This window comes from Macrotis lagotis, chromosome 1 (genome assembly GCF_037893015.1).
Source record: "Macrotis lagotis isolate mMagLag1 chromosome 1, bilby.v1.9.chrom.fasta, whole genome shotgun sequence".
Taxonomy (NCBI): Eukaryota; Metazoa; Chordata; class Mammalia; order Peramelemorphia; family Peramelidae; genus Macrotis; species Macrotis lagotis.
The window spans coordinates 539,371,305-539,389,303 of NC_133658.1; the positions used below are offsets into that span (position 1 = coordinate 539,371,305).

Here is a 17,999-nt window from a genome sequence, read left to right on the forward strand (position 1 = left end):
AAATAAAAATTAAAAAAAAACTAGAACTCTATCCATTCCCCACCTAACCACTCAAGGTACATACTTTGTGAATTGTTATATATGTTCAACCTCAGGTCTTCCAAATGCAGATGTAGTATTCTCTCCACCACTCTATAATTTCTCTAATTTCTTCTCAAGTTCCTTCTGAGAACAGAACTAGACTTAAGCAACATAAATCACATGATAATGATAACTGGAATGAACTTTATATAATGATGTTACTAAGTATAGTTACTTCTTATATGTGAAACCCAATTAGACAGATGGCCACATGCTAATAGGATCAGTCCATAATCAATAGGGACATTCACTTTGGGAAATGAATGCAATTTCCTATTCTTCAATGAGGAAAATAAAGAGAGTGAGGGAAGTCACAAGGAAAGACTCCACCATTATTTTTAGACAAGAATATTAGCTAGGAAAGAAGGAAAGGAAAGAGGGGATATAGTCACCCAAAGGATTACTCATGCTCTTGCCTGTAAATGTAATTTACAATGAGAGCAGGCATTGGTCATTAGGAAAATAGGAACAGCTTGAATCGCTTAATTAAAACACTGCTCAAAACTGTTAATTCCAAAACCATTCTGCCCATGAGGCTGCAGAAAGCCAATGTACTGTTTTGAAAAATCATCCTCGTTAAACTTTTGATTAGCTCAGTTCTTCCAAGGTAAGAGCATAAGGAGATTCTTATAGGAGCAGCCCCACTCCAAGAAATGGTGGACATCAAAAACTGAACCAAAGACTGTTGCCCTCAATGCTATACACATTCCAAGCCCCAATAGAGCAACAAGCATACACATTTCAGAATGGAAGTTCTTCCAAAAAAAAAAAAACACAGTGTTGTTGGTTAAAGTAAAAACTTAAAGTATGTTGGATCTTTTAAATTACAAAAAACAATGTCAACAAAATTTTTAAAGGTTCCTTAAAATCTAAAGGGTACCCAACATTCTAGAACACATTTTTTTCCCTGAAGCTACAATCAGTCAATCCATCAAACAAATATTTATTATCCATGTAACTGAATGAAACTAGAATTACTTCATATACATCATCCATACTGTGTCTATTGGCTTTTACTTGAGATATAATAATAACAAAAGTTCATATAGAATATTTAAGACTGGCAAAAATTTTTTGACATATCACTTCATGTGATCTTCACAATAATCTTAGAAGAGGACAATGATCTCCATTTTACAGAAATACCTAAACAGGGTTAAGTAACTTGTTCAAGGACACATAGTCAATAATTATGTGAAGTAGGATTTAAACTGATGTCTGACTGATTCTAAGCACAATACTTTATAACTGAATATGCTTCCTGGAGTTGTGAATTGGTCCAACCATTATGTAAAACAATAGTATTCTTAAAAGAAAAATGCTGCTAAAACATCCATACTCTTGGACTAGTGATTTCATTGCTTGTCATACCCTAAGGGGGTCAAAAGTTGAAAGAGAGGTCCTAAAATACACTGAAATTTACATTCTTTAGAGTTATGTTTGTGTTAATAAGAAATAAAATAAATTGCCATTAATTAGACAATAACTAAAAATATTATGGTATATGAATATTACTGTGCACAAAAATAATGAATAGGAAGAATATAGAATATTATTGGAAAATTTTAATGAATTGATGAAGAATGATGCAGAAAAACAATACATATCCAGAAACCACTAACTATATAAATGGAAAAGATTACAATTCTCTTCTCTCTCTTTCTCTCTCTCTCTCTCTCTCTCTCTCTCTCTCTCTCTCTCTCTCGATGAGTTCTATGGGTATGCAATTTTATATGGTTTAGTTTTGCTGAATTACTTTTTTCATTTTCTTATTCTTTGTTACAAAGCATGACTCACTGAATAATATGCTGGAGAGGGGGATATATTTGAAAGTAGCAATCAATAAAAACTAAAATAATAAAATAATGCTTCCTAGCTATTTCACAACCTGTTGTGAAACTCCAATGAAACAATGTTCTGAAATTGCTCTTTAATTAGAAATAAAAGCTATTATTTGTGATAGATATAAAATGGTCTTATTCCTTAAGAATAGATTTGGCCATGCTAAAATATATGATCACAACATTACAAAACAGGAAATAGTAATTTCCAACCTATTATAGCCCTCAAAGATTATTGTGATGCAGTATACTTTCAGTCAAATTTGAAAGATTAGGTACAATTTTATACAGTTTTCTAAATTGATAATATGTATGATAATTTCATATTTATATATTTATTCCTTACCAGTATTCTTCAAAATAGCTAAATTAATGCTTCTATCCCTTGGCCATTGTTATATTCAGTCTTGCAATTACACAGCTTTCTTACTCTAATGAAAAGTAGTGAGTAAAAGAAACTTTCTTATTCACTTAAAATTATAACACAACAAAGTTGTTAAAGGAACCTATACAAAATAGTCATAGAATTTGTGTTTTTCCTTTTATTTCCCCCTTCATTCAAATCCATTAGACATCTGGAACAAAGATAGAGGCATGGGGGAAAAACCCACTCCTCTATCACACCAGAAGCAAACTCTAAAAGACAATAGCAATTAGTATCATAAGTGATTTGCTTTGTTCAAAAATATGAAATTCTAAGGGTTCTCGGACATGTGGGATAAGCAAAACAGTTGCCCCTATACCCATGGTGAATGGCAGTTATCTATTCTATCCTAAAATAGATATCCTCTAATAAGGGACCTCAGAAGTCATCGTGTTCAACCTCCTTAGTCACTTTTAGCAAAACACTTTTTTTATATGTGTTAACAAAGTAACCAGGTACTAAATAGTGCGTCAGAAAGATGTGCTTCTGCAGATGACTAACATCCACCATATTACAAATTTAATTTAAAAATTATCATGCTCAACATGTACCCAACAACAACAATAATAAAAAATATTTCTAATTATTTATGTTGTTATTCATTCATTTAATTCTCTGTATGAACATTTATTAATTTTTCAAGGGGAAAAGCCCATGATTTCAACAATATGGGTAACTCCCAGTAATAAAACTTTCCCTATCTATGTAACATATTAGCCATTATCTATACCTTATGGTCTTAGAGAGTTGCTTGGAACACTGGGAAGTTAAATGACTTGCTTATGATCAAGCAACCAATATCAAGAAATCAATTAGTTAAAAATTTTAATAACTTAATATTAAAAAGCATTTTTTGAAGGCCTGCCATATAGCAGACTCTATGTTAGTCACTGAGGATATAAAGATAAAACTAGAGTTGTCTCTGACATCAAGGAGTTTCATGTACATATGTGAGTATATGGAGAGTATCTTAAAATATATATGCATGTTATGTATATACATACACAAATATATGTATGTAAACAAAAATATACAAAATATATAAGTTATTTGTTTCTCTATAGCTATATGTTGCATATCTAATATTAGATATACATTTGCATAGACATATGTTTACCCAAAATAATCCATACAAAATTTAAAAAATTATATGTATATATATATTATATACATATATAATAGGCTTGCATTGTGTATATATGATACAAACAAAAACATACAAAATAAAAACGAGGTATATATAAATACACTATATATATATATATATATATATACACTAAATAGACACATTTGCGTCTATATATGTGTACACACACACACATACACACACACACACACACACACACACACACACACACACACACACCAAAAAAACACATATAAAATAAAGACAGAGAAACTTAGGAAGGAAAAATTAGCACATGGGAAAATCAGGAATGACTTCATATAAAAGGTAGAGGTTGAACTTAGCTTTGAAGGAAACTAGGGATTCTAAAAACCAAGAAAAAAGAGAAGTACATTCTAGGAAAAGGGAAAGGTCTATAAAAAAAGTACAGACAGGAATATGAAGTGTTGAGTATGGGAAGCAGTAAGTCAGGTTGGCTAGACTAAGAGGACAAAAGGGGAATGATATGTAATAAAGCTGAAATGCAGGTTGAATCTAGGTCATGAAAGTCTTTGAATGCCAAACAGAAGTTTGTATTTTATACTAGTGGATATATTTTTTAATATTTTTTTGGTGTCATGGACTCTGTATTCTGGAAATACTTATGGACCAGTTCCAAAAATAATGTTTTTAAATAATTGAAGAAAATTCTAAGTTCTACTTAGAAGTGAGTGAAAATTAAAACATATTTTTTTTTCCAATTCAAATTGATAGACTACCCTCTAAAATCTGTCCAGGGACTTTGGCGAAAAAGCTCTGTCCAATAAGTAAAAGGACTTAAGTCTTACTGAATCTAAGACTGATGCTCTATCCACTATTCCAGGCTAATACAATTGTATTATACTGCATAAAAATTAAATATAAACTTCTTAATACTAGTAACAGGATTTCTCCTCCTTATTCCCCATAGCCAAAAGGCTCCCAAAAGTTTAGCAGGCTTGGGTATCTTATTTTTTTGCTTTATCAACTTTAGTAGAGATCTGCATGCCAAAGACAAAAAAAAAATATATCAGCACTACCTTATATTTGCATCAAGCCTTGTAGTTTACAATGTGCTTTTACCACTCAGTTAATCATTCGCTCAAATGAGATTTTGTAAAATGCTTAGTAAATATTAAAACACTATTTAAAAGATTATTATTATGATCTTAATTATCTCATTTGGTCCTCACAACAATCTTATAAAATAGCAGTATTATCATCATTTCCATTTGACAGATGAGTTAAGAAACTTGGGTTTCAAGAGTTTAAATGAGTTATTCAAGATCTTTTGATGTACCCTTTTAGCAGTCTGGTAAAGCTCATGCACCTTTTGTTAGAATAAAGTTTTTCCAGGAATAAAATAAAATGTATGAGATTACAAAAGAAATCAATTATATTGCAATAAGTCATCAAAGTACTTTAAATATAAAGTTCACATACACCCAAAGGACAATAAAAATGTGCATACCCTTTGATCCAGCAATACCACTACTGGGTCTATACCCTGAAGAGATCATGAAAAAGGGCAAAAATATCACTTGTACAAAAATATTCATAGCAGCCCTGTTTGTGGTAGCAAAGATTGGAAATCAAGTGAATTTCCTTCAATTGGGGAATGGCTTAACAAACTGTGGTATATGTGTGTCATGGAACACTATTGTTCTATTAGAAACTAGGAGGGATGGGAATTCAGGGAAGCCTGGAGGGATTTGCATGAACTGATGCTGAGTGAGATGAGCAGAACCAGAAAAACACTGTACACCCTAACAGCAACATGGGAGTGATGTTCAACCTTGATGGACTCATTCATTCCATCAGTGCAACAATCAGGGACAATTTGGGACTATCTGCAATGGAGAATACCATCTGTATCCAGAGAAAGAACTGTGGAGTTTGAACAAAGACCAAGGACTATTACCTTTAATTTAGAAAAAAAAACTGATATCTTATTGTCTGATCTTACTATCTCTTATACTTTATGTTTCTTCCTTAAGGATATAATTTCTCTCTCATCACACTCAATTTGGATCAATGTATGCCATGGAAACAATGTAAAGACTGACAAATTGCCTTCTGTGGGGGGGTGGGGGGAGGGAAGTAAGATCAGGGGAAAAATTGCAAAACTCTAAATAAATTCTTTAAAACACACATACACACACACACACACACACACACACACACACACAAACACACACAGAGTTCACAAATCCCAGGTTATGAAGTTTGCTATATTATGGGTCTTCATATAACACAGAAACATGAGAAGAAAGTAGCTGTTTTCTCTCACTATTTCATGATTAAATTTTTTGACCACAGATTTTGAGATTTTAATAGTTTTAAAATAATTACTAGGACAGCTACATAGTGTAGTGCATAGATCACTGAGCCTGGGTTCAGGAAGACCTCGGTTCAAATCGAGTCTCAGACTCATGACACTTACTAGCTATGTGACTCTAAGCAAATTCACTTATCCCCAATTGCCTCAACATCAACAAAAAAATCACCACAGTAAAATAACTGCTTATTTTAAAAGTAAAAGAAGTGAATAAACAACTAACATTAAAGTTAACATAAGCAAAAAGAACAATTTATACAGTAGTAGCAATAATGCAAAAACAATCAACTGTGAAAGACTTAGTAATTCTGATCAATAAAGTGAGCCACCACAAATCTAAAGAACTCATGATGAAAAAAATATTATGCTCTTCCAGATAAAGAACTGAATATTGAAACATAATTTTCTCTTCTTTTTCTAGTTTTTCAGAATTTGGTTACTATGGAATTATGTTTTGTATGATTTCATATATATAATGAGTATTATATTCCTGGCCTTCTGAATGATGGAAAAGGGGATGGAGAGAGGGAAAGGATTTGGACCAAAAACATAATAAACCATTTAAAAGTTAAATTAAAATTAAGTTTCTTTTTATAATTCCATTTCCTTTGAGATTTTTGTGCATGTATTGGTGTTCAAGAGGTCATCAAACTTAGAAAATTATTTTTGGTGTAAATTGAGAGATGAAGGAATATAATAAGCATATGGCCATAGGACCCAACTTCCCAATGTATCTGATTTTTCTTTAAAAACATGCTGCCAAAATGGTGATAATGAAAGATACATTTCAGTGATGTCATTTTCCAAATAAATAATAGAGAGCTAAAGATTTAATACTTACTAATCTGGTTGGTAGATGCACTGTAAAAGGCATTGACTGTGGTTGGATTGGTAAACCACCTGCAGACAGAAAAAGAAACACAACCACCAACATCTGTCATTCAATAAACAAGTACCCAAAAGAACATAACACAAATGTTGTACTATGTTCAATAAAATCAGGAAATATGGTCATGTCATATATCAGAATAGTCACATCAGTTCAATGTTGCTCATTTGTGTATTGACCACTGAAAGATTATCATTCCAAGTTGTATGTACTTCAGCTCTATTCAACAGGTTTCAATAGGAGGAGAGTATGTTTATTGGACTTTTAAAATTTCTGAATAAAGTTAGTGCTGTTGCTTTTGAAAGGAAATAATTTAATAGTTCTAGAAGCTGAAGTTCTCTCTTCACAGATCAGAATATAGCAATATTTCCAGAATCCCATCTCAGATACTTGAGATTCTCTGGTGGTGTGATCTTGGGCAAAACACTTAACCCTAATTGCCTCACATCCAGGGCTCTCTTCAGTGGTCCCAATTCATATCTGACCACTGGATCCAGATAGTTCTGGAGGAGAACTGAGGCTGGTGACCTAGCACAGCACCCCCTCACTCAAATTCAGTTCATGTTCTTGTCATGTCATTACCTGTCTGATGTCACGTTCTCTTCAAGAATGAAGGACAAACATCAAAAAAAAAAAAAACACCTAGTCTTAATCATTAAATGACTATTGCCTCAGACAAACTGAGATCTCAGTTTAAGAAGGTCAAGGTCTCCCACTGCATTCAGAGTCATCTCTAGTCTTCCAGATCTATACCTTGTCCAGAGGAGAAAGTAAAACTGATGACTTTGCATAGCCCTCCCTCACTTGAATCCAATTCATTTGCAAGTCATGATATTACCTTCCCCCAGGTCATGGTCCTCTTCAAAAATGAAGAACAAACAACACCAACAACTCTTTCCTTCTTAATACTCTTTTCTCTCTAAGTTTTTGGGACACTAATTCTCCTGATTCTCCTTTCTATTTGACTGCACCTTCTCTTTCTATTTGCTGGATCCTCTTCCAGATCATGCCCTCTAATCATAAATGTCCCTCCGAACTCTGTACTGGTCCTTCTTTTCTTCTCCCTCTAGATACCACTTTACTTGGTGATCTCAATAGCTCCTATTGATAATTAAAATTTCTGTTAATGATTTTCAAATCTACCTTTCCTAGTCCAATCTCTCTGTTGACTTCTAATCTCACAACTCCAACTGTCTTTCAGGCATATTAAACTGAATGTCCAGCAAACATCTTAAAGTCAAATTGTCCAAAACAACTCACTGCCTTTTCCCCCTAACCCCTCCCGGCCTTACTTTCTCTATTAGTGTAAAGGACAACACCCTCCTTTCAATCTTTCAATCCCTCAGGATAACAACTCAGAAGTCATCTTGGACCCCTCCCATTTCTCTCTCTCTCTCTCTCTCTCTCTCTCTCTCTCTCTCTCTCTCTCTCTCACACACACACACACACACACACACACACACACACACACACACACATAAACATAAACATACTTGCCCTTCATCTCTCAAACATGCCCACCCTATTCTCTCCTCTGACTACCACTTTAATGCAGGCCCTCATCACCTCACACTTGGATTATTGTAATAACTTGCTAAACATCTGTCTGCCTCAACTCTCCCCACCCATCCAATCCATTCTCTATTCAGCCACTAAAGTGATCACATCACTCCCAATTTAGGCAACTCTAGTTGCCTATGGGATAAAATACCCTATTGTCTACAGGATAAAATACAAAATACCCCAACATTCAAAACCCATCATTTTCTAGGCCCCTTCTACCTTTTCTTACTCCCTATCATGTACTCTTTGATCCAATAATACTGGCCTTCTGGTTGTTCCATAAATAAAAAAAAAAATTATCTCTTAGATCTGAGCATTTTCCCTTGGCTGTCTTCCAAACCTGGAAAACTCTCCCTTCTCCACTTAATGAATTTCCTGGCTTCCAAACTAAAATTCCATCTTCTGAATTCCTCTTAATTCTAGAGCCTTCCTTCTGTTATTTTGTGTTTACCTCCAATAAAGTTTGCTTTATTTGCTTGCACACTGCCTCTTCTATTAGGTTGTAAGCTGCTTGAAGGCAAAGATTAACTTTTGCCTCTTTTTACAATTTTTTACATACTCATATTGTTAGCAGAGTTCCTGGCACATAGTATGAGCTTAATAAATGTTTATTAATTGATTGATAAACCAATTTGCATAGACTTGAATAACGAAATGATTAAAACTTCCTGCTGCCACCATTGAAGATTTCTCACAACTTTCAAAAAAGTTAAATCATTAGTGGTTTCATTGCTCAAAAACAGATCTGTTTTCTAACTTCTTTCAATGCCAACCACTCTAAATCTTCCACAGGACCATGGAGTCATTACGCCATTTATATATGGCTAATTTTATATCAGCCTGAAATTAGAAGATACTAAAGTATCTAGCTAAAGGTTAATTCAGCAAAATCACACCAATGACTCTGATTCTATGACTGTTTTGGCCAGCTCCTAAAACTGCTGTCAGAATGACATTCCGTTCTTCTCAAGTCAATCATGGATTACAATTCTTTCACAGCTGTCACCTGAAATGACACCAATTTCTCTATCAGTAACTAGTAAATGTTTCCACTGAACTAGGATTAGACCTGAATTAAATTCATTTGGTTTCAACCTGAGCTCCATGGATGGTTTATTTTCGTGAGGAAACTAATTGAAAGTCTCAGTGATTTGATTCTCAGTTATATAGTAAAAAAAAGGAATGAGAACCAGAGTATAAATCCTTAATGTCTGCGTGAGTTTCAGCAATTTCACTTAAGGTACCTTGGCCTCTGCTTCCTCAGCCATAAAATGAAATCCTTGGATTAGATAGCCTCTGGGATCCCTTCTAGTTCCATAACTATGATCTCTTGGATTCTAGGTACAATCTAGTTCATTAGCTGGAAGGAACAAGAGGATTTTTAAAACATTGCATATAACATAAGGAACAAGAAATGGGGTGGGGGGATCAGGTTGTTAGAGCAGAGCTTCTGCCATTCAGGCTGCCATTTTGTGAGTTCAAGTTCAAGGTTGGGATGAAACCAGGTATTTTGGGGTCATTGAACAAATGACAAAGGAATGCTTCTTTAATCCTAAAATAGAAAAGATGTTCATGAGGAAATAGTGTTTAACACAATTGCAACTGGTCTTCAGGGAACAATGGGGTGACTTCCATCATCTTGGAACATTCACCAAGTCTGAAGGCATCAAATTCTCATGAGTAGGCTTTATTATGCTCTGAGATGACAAGGAAATCATGTTATTATGACTGTAGGCAAACCGGAATCTGCTGGTCAAGCAAAGCTGAGACTTGCATCTTCCCCTTTCTTCAGGCCAATCAGGTCCTGATTCTGTTGACTTTTAAGGAAATATTAGCTAAATTTATCAGGATGATGGATAATGGGTATCAGGAAACTGGTTTTCCTAACTTTACATTTGGTGATAAAGTTTAAATCACAATATGAACAATGTATTATCTGATTATTATCTCACATAATTCTTCCTTCTTTACCATAACTACCACCCCAATGCTTGTTGGATATATGACTAAAAGAATAGAGAATTATTAAAATATATTCTAAAATGCATTATTATGAATGTATGAATAAAGGCTAATCAGAAAAAAACCTTGACTCCCTGCATCTAGAAATATATATATTTTTTTCCCTTAGTGGGGATTCTAAAGGTCCATTTCTTCATTGATCTTTAAGAATGAGTGTTTCTCAATCTTTACAACTAATGTTTCTGACAAAGGACTCATTTCTAAAATATACAGAGAACTGAGTCAAATTTAAAAAACAAAAATCCATTCTCCAATTGACAAATGGTCAAAGGATATGCAAAGGCAATTTACAGATGAGGAGATCAAAGCAATCCATAGTCATATGAAAAATTGCTCTAAATCATTACTTAGTAGAGAAATGCAAATTAAAGCTTCTCTGAGGTACCACCTCACACCTCTCAGACTGGCCAATATGACCAAAAAGGATAATGATCATTGTTGGAAGGGCTGTGGGAAATCTGGGACAGTATTACATTGTTGGTGGAGCTGTGAACTCATCTGGAGAGAAAATTTGGAACTACACCCAAAGAGCAACAAAAATGTGCATAGCCTTTGATCCAGCAATACCACCACTGGGTCTATACCCTGAAGAGATCATGAAAAAGGGTGAAAAACATCACTTGTACAAAAATATTCATAGCAGCCCTAGTTGTGGTGGCAAAGAATTGGAAATCAAGTAAATGTCCTTCAACTGGGGAATGGCTTAGCAAACTGTGGTATATGTATGTCATGGAACACTATTGTTCTGTTGGAAACCAGGAGGGATGGGAATTCAGGGAAGCCTGGAGGGATTTGCATGAACTGATGCTGAGTGAGATGAGCAGAACCAGAGGAACACTGAACACCCTAACAGCAACATAGGGGTGATGATCAACCTTAATCTACTCGTTCATTCCAAAAGTGCAACAATCAAGGACAATTTGGGGCTCGCTGCAATGGAGAATATCATCTGTGTCCAGAGAAGGAACTGTGGAGTTTGAACAAAGACCAAGGACCATTACCTTTAATTTAGGAAAAAACCTGATATCTTATTGTCTGATCTTGCTGTCTCTTGTACTTTGTGTTTCTTCCTTAAGGATATGATTTCTGTGTCATCACATTCAATTTGGATCAATGTATGCCATGGAAACAATGTAGAGACTGACAAGATGCCTTCTGTGGGGGGGGGGGGGGTGGGGAGAGTGAAGTAAGATTGGGGAAAAATTGTAAAACTCAAAATAAATAAAATCTTTATTAAAAAAAGAATAAGTGTATCTATCTTACTTAGACTGAAAGTTAAGAAAATCCCAAAATATGCAGGAACCAGTCCCACTAGCAATCAGCATGGGAGAATTGACCAACTCCATTTCTGGTCTATGCCAGTTCACCTCTGAAGGAGCAATTTAATTATCCATACCCCTCACTCCTTAGGTTTCATCATATTGTTGCTGATCTATATAGTTCATAATAGCTCAGAACTTTTGATTTCAAGAGATCCATCTAGCTCAACCTCTCTGATAACTAAGATTATAAGAGTACACCAATTATTTACAGTCAAAGGATAACTAGAGAGCAACTGAAAACCTGTGAATAGTGGCTAATCATTATTCTCTTATTTTTAGCAAACATTCTAATTCTATTTTTCTAACTACCCCACAGTATCTACTACTATAGATATGCATGATTATATTCCATACATGAAAATATGTCTCATCTTCCAACCAAAAAACTGTCACTTCTTTAAGAAAAAAGCAGAACATTATTTCACATAGTACAGAATGCAGAACTGGAAAAAACATAAGGAAATAAAATGATTTCTCAACTAAACTGCACAGATTTCTTTTCTAAAACATTTAGGGTACCAAAAGATATAAAGATGAAGATAATATGGGGGAGGGGGATAAGAACAAAATTTGAAAAATATCTTATTAAAGAAAAAATTAGCTTCATTATTAAAATGATAAAGAATAGTTCCTTTGTTTAAAAAATTATTTAATATTTTCATTTTTTCCTATACTTTATATGGCTATTTGGACTAGTTAGACTACATATGAATGAAATAAATCATTTCTAAGTTTTATGATTCAATTATGAACTCATACCATAATGTGAAATTTCCCATACTGATGAAATCAGAAATATAGACCCCCCAAAAAATTGGTGAATTATTCTTATCTACCTATTTCATAAGACCTTTATGAAGAAAGTTCTAAGTAAACCTTCAAGATACAAACAAAAGTTATGATCAGGAGTGTGCTGATAAATGTTTAATAACCAGCTCTATAAAGCAAGACACGTTTTTAATGCTTAAATGACATCATTAAATTTTCCCAACACTTTCTTAAGTCAACTCTAGACCATCAGCTTAATGATAAATCTAAAGTTGATTTGTATTATTTGCCAGTTTCACAATGAACAATTAACAAATGGCTCTTAAGAGCTCTAATGACTTGGATCCAGCACACTGCTGACTATGGTTAATCATTATTATCTTCTTTAAAGAGTTGTCATGTTAGTGTAGTAAAATGGAAAAGCATTGAATTTAAAATCAGATTGAATTTATCTACCTGCTATTTTTGTGATACTTTTGAACAAATCACTTAATATCTCTGATCTCATCTACAAATGAGAGATTTCAAGTAGACGACCTCTGAGGTTCTTTCCAGCTCTAAATCTATTATCTTATAAAAAAGAGATAAAGATAAGAATGGCACCTGTGATTTCACTATAGGGAACTCCCAGAAGAGGAAGCTCCCACTACCCACTACTTCTGTGCAATTTATAATCTTAGAGAGTTATCTAGAGCATTGAGTTTGACTTGCCTGGGGTCACAAAGCCTATACATGAAAGGGATAGGAAGTGAACCCAGGTCTTCCCGTCTATGCTGCCTCATAAGAGGCTGGATAGGAAGGGCAGTTTTCCCCGCCAGGAAGAATCAAGGATCTTTGGAGACAAAAGCTGCTTCACTGAGGAAAAGGTAGAAACTCAAAGAAACTTTGAAAACCCTTACTGACCAAAGAATAGTTCGAGGAGAGGATGGATACTAGCCAATTACAAGGGGAAAGTGTGGCAACCCCAAACTGAATATAAGCATAAAAAGTTAAAATCTTCTCTGAGAGAAATAATGTGGTCTCTGTCTCTGCTACTGGACTCTGACAAATGTAACCCTTCTCCACTTGCTTCCCCTCCCCTACCACAATCATTGCCTTATAAAAAGGCATCTCTTACCCTTGGAAGTTTCCTATTCTCTTCAAGTTTTGTTCAAATGTTGTATGTATTTATAGAATGTTTTGTCTCCAGATAAAGACAAACTGATTTTTATTGCATGCTGAGCAACTATTTACTATATAGGAACAATGGAAAAGAGCCCAGGGGAGTCCAAGAACCAATAGCACTAGACTTAACCTTGAACCTATATTGAAGTGTCTCCCCTGCCCCCACATACCCCTAAAGACAAAAATGAAGGGCTTCATATTAAAATGGTAAGGTTTTACAGAAGTACAAACTATTTTATTATTGTTCCAAAGAAAATTTCCTAACCAATATGCCAGCAACAAATATACTGTAAACTTTTTTTCAATTACTCTGAGAGAGAATAATATACCAAGTAAATAAAAACTCAAGAAAATGAAAAGATTATTTTTAAATGGGGATTTGATCTATTTATAAACAAATTTTAAAGGGTAAAGGAATCAAATTCAAAAGTATCTTGTTAAGGTAGAAGTGAGAATGAGTTAATGGGGAAAACTGCTCTAAAGTAATTGCTGAGAATGGAAATGATAAGATGAAGGTAAGAAATTACATTCTGACATGCTGAGCAGTGGAGTAAATCCTTTATTTTTAAGCCTGCTGGTAATGTGACAATTTGGAGGATGGGATCCTAAATATCTTTCATGGATAACCTGCCAATTAATTTCATTCTTGCTGACATTTCGCATCATGTGAGGGACTTCTTCAATGCACATTAGTGTGACTAAAATGGATTCCAAGAGAATGAAAGATAAAGGGTGTTTATCTCCCATACCCACAAGGAAGCAAAATGTTATTTCAGTGCTTTACAGGCACTCATTTTGGGTTAAAGGAAATATAGATTCATGATCTACTATTCAAAGTAAACTGCCATAGAGCAGATACTTCAGAATCATCCCCACTCAATTAACTCAAGCATTTTCAAAGCCATGAGATGCCTATTAAAGTCAATAGGCATCGTAAAGCTAAAACCCCATGCAATGCCTCTGAAAAGGTACCAGTTGGCAATATCCAGAAAAAAAAAACTATCTGATTATTATACAAAGAAAGGCCCCAACCACCTAATGCTGCTTTCATTGGATGTGTCTATTTCTAAGACAATTACAGGTTTGCATTGGAGGAAAGCTCCTATCTGTAAGTTTCCTATTTTGATGAAATTACAGGGCTAGATTAAATACTATGAGACCTATAAGTAGCAGAAATACAGAGAAATCTGGAAAGACCTCTATAAAATAATTCAAAATGAGGAGAAAGAAAAAGAAAGAAAAGCAGAATCAGAAAATGGAGTATACACTAACAATGACCATAAAAGTCAAGGAGCCTGAAGGGACAAAGAATTCTATTTAAAACTTAGAAAAAAATGATTAAAAATTATATAATACTTTATGTCTTGAAAGTAGTTCAAATTAATCTTTTAATAAAATATTTAAATTAAAATACCTTACTATGAATCACTTTAAGGTTAGTAAAATGCTTTCCTTCCAATAAACCTGTGAGATACTTCAAGTAGTAATATCATTATTTTGGAAAGAAGGGAGCTCATATTCAGAGATATACTCAAATTTATGTCATAATTTAAAGAATATTGGGGACTGATATTTCATCAGTATTTTCAAATTATGTCAAAGATAACATATTTAGCAATTTTTGTAGTCTTCAAAAATGCACACCAAAAAATTGATTATTTTTTATTGAAAATTTAAAACATTATAGGATATGGCCCATTGTTTAGAAGCAATAGAACTGAAGAAAGTCCTGATGCTAAATGGGTGTACATCAGTTATCTGTCTGGCCATTCACACTTTAATCTCATTATGATGACTAGAGTTCTCAGTTTGATGCTTACCTCCTTTTCTCCACCTTATATTAAGTCATTGATAAATGTGATTAAGCAATCCCCTTCAACATGCTCAGTCTACCTCTGTTCATTTTTCATTTAAAAATGCACAACTGATATATCTAATTCCCTGACCTCTAGGATCAAACTCTGGTTCATATAAAAAAGGCAAGGCTTTTTATCAGGGATGGAAAGACCCTGGATATTCCTCCTAACTTCCCACCCTATATACACAGGACAGTGAGGAAGGCATCAATACTCCAGGGTATTCCCTCTATAAACAGAATGATTCTGCAGGCTTCACCCATGTCAGTTCTAGACAGATGTCTCAGAAATAAATGGCATGCTAGGGCTGCTTGCTCAGGGTCAGCGATTCACTGTCTAAATCAGTAAATAGGTCCATTTTGAGCAGAGGATCTGGGAGGAGGCAGAGCAAAATGTTTTCTCTCCTTTACTATTGGTATACCATGCTAAGCCAAAAGGAAAGAATCAGACAAACACAAAAAACAAATAAGAAACCAAAACTACGAAGAAAAAAGCAAATTAAAAGAAAATTCACTTTCAAAATATAATTGTTTGTTCATACTATCAAATGCTAAGTAACCATAAATATAACTGCTAATAATCAATACATCCTCATTCTATATTTTTAAGGTAAACTCTACTGTTGGCCATATATGGTATGATTAACTATTTAAGAAACTGCTTCCATTTCCTTTTCAAATAACATTTGTAAAGGCAATTAAACTAAATAATGTAAAAAGTTACATGTTATCCAGTATATTAGACAAAGGAAATGCAGAGTGAATCAAAAAGATTTAGTTCTCTGAGATATAAGATGCTATGTTAGAATACTATAAACTACCAAAAAATACCACAGGTTTTAAACATAATCAGGCATGGAAATACAAATAGAAATGTAAATCTGAAGTTGCCTCTAAATCATATTGGTTAGGTCAAGTTGGAGAAAAAGAAGGACTGAACCAGGACAAAGATAATGCAATGAAAGGGCCAAGGATGATCAATGAGGGAGAATAAGCTTTTAGAAAAAGATTGGTTTGTTAATCCATTTATCTGCTACTTTTTAAGAATTTGTGAAACTATCTTTTTGCTTGCATTCTATAGTTTTGAACTATGAGAAGAAAACTGATTCAGCCTCTAAATATACTCTGCTTCCTCTGTGATAATGGGCAAAATTATTTCATTTGTATTTGTCAATATTGGGAGGTACTGGGTAAAGGGGCCAAAATAAATAAATAAATAGTAGAATAAGACAGACATCTGAATTTAGTTGAACAAGCCAAAGGGTAAAGGTCCCTAAGTTGACCACAAGGCACTCACAATCTAAGAGGTAAGATCACTAGTAAGAAATATGATTTAAGCACTAAAAACTAGGAAATCAGTCAGATCTCAATGATGGTGGTATGTGGCTCCTAGAATGTCAGAGAATTGGCTTAGACTACTTATCAAAACCAAGAAATCAGCCTCATCCTGAGGCAAAGATCTGATCTGGGTTGCCCTTTCTCTTACTAAATATAACATTTTTTTGACTTATAAAGGACCTCAAGAGAAACAGTTCAATCCATGCAGAAAGTGATATATGTTTCCTATCACTCTCCAAACTGATGGAGGTCAAGAAGGTCAGAAGCTAGGGGAAGGAGAAAGGTGTTACAATCAAAAGTAACTCTAACAACATCTGGATTATTTCCTCAAAATTCATAAATCCTTTCCAATTGTTCTGTAATTTTCCAACATCACCTCTAACCTCTTAAACTTATTTCTTCATTTTTTTTTATTATTTTTCAAGATCTTTTGAATCTTTCTACTTGACAGATTAGGAAAAAGGCCTTACTTTCCTCTCTTGATTAATTCTGCTTAGATAAAATTGAAAGCAACTTTAATATTTGCTTTGTAATCTTTTAAAGAGTCTTAATAATGTTGCAGGTGATTACTAAACCAAGGTGGGTTTTTTTTAAATAATGAAAATGACAGATTGCTTTCTGGGGGGGGGGGGAATAAGATTGGGAGAAAAATCGTAAAACTCAAAACTCAAATAAAATCTTTAAAAAAAATAATGAAAATGCTAGTTTCTAGAGTTTTGGGGAAAAGTACCACTAACTCAGTTTTTACTGTACTGTGAAAATTGCTATCACATATTATTTTGTCTTAAAGGTCACAGTTTTAACCATTGTTCTCTTCTGTCTCTTCCCATTCATCTTTTTATTTATCCATTTAAATGTACATATATATACATTATATGTGTGTGTTATAGACATATATACACATTTTTTTACTCACTCTGTTTTTGGAACTTCTTTCCTTAGCCAGAAGAAATCAGATTGTGCTAAATACTTTCGAGTTTGCAGGACATTGCCGAAATAATCACTTTCTGAAAATTTCATCTGAGAAAATAAATCATAATCGTCATTGTTCAAAGTGAGGATAACAGAAGTAAATATCAAAAGAAGACAGTCTAAATTGAAATGTCAATTCTTTTTCCCCCATCAGAGAAACTGTTCACAGTAAAGGAATTTTCAAGGCATTTCCTATTCCAAACATTTGTTTTGAGTTTTTTTTAAAGGAATAATAAAAAATTAATTTGGTAATCTCCAAATTATAGCAGAAAAATAAC

General features: G+C 33.8%; 1 protein-coding gene across 1 annotated transcript in view; it reads right to left on the minus strand.

Moving 5' to 3' along the window:
* Positions 1–17,999, minus strand: part of PHEX (phosphate regulating endopeptidase X-linked) — a 256,040-nt gene that overhangs the window by 47,197 nt on the left and 190,844 nt on the right. Inside the window, exons 14-15 of the mRNA XM_074214253.1 lie at positions 17,666–17,769; positions 6,670–6,728 (exon numbers count right to left, since the gene is read on the minus strand). Coding sequence (XP_074070354.1) covers positions 6,670–6,728; positions 17,666–17,769 — 163 coding nt within the window. The remainder of the gene's footprint in view (positions 1–6,669; positions 6,729–17,665; positions 17,770–17,999) is intronic.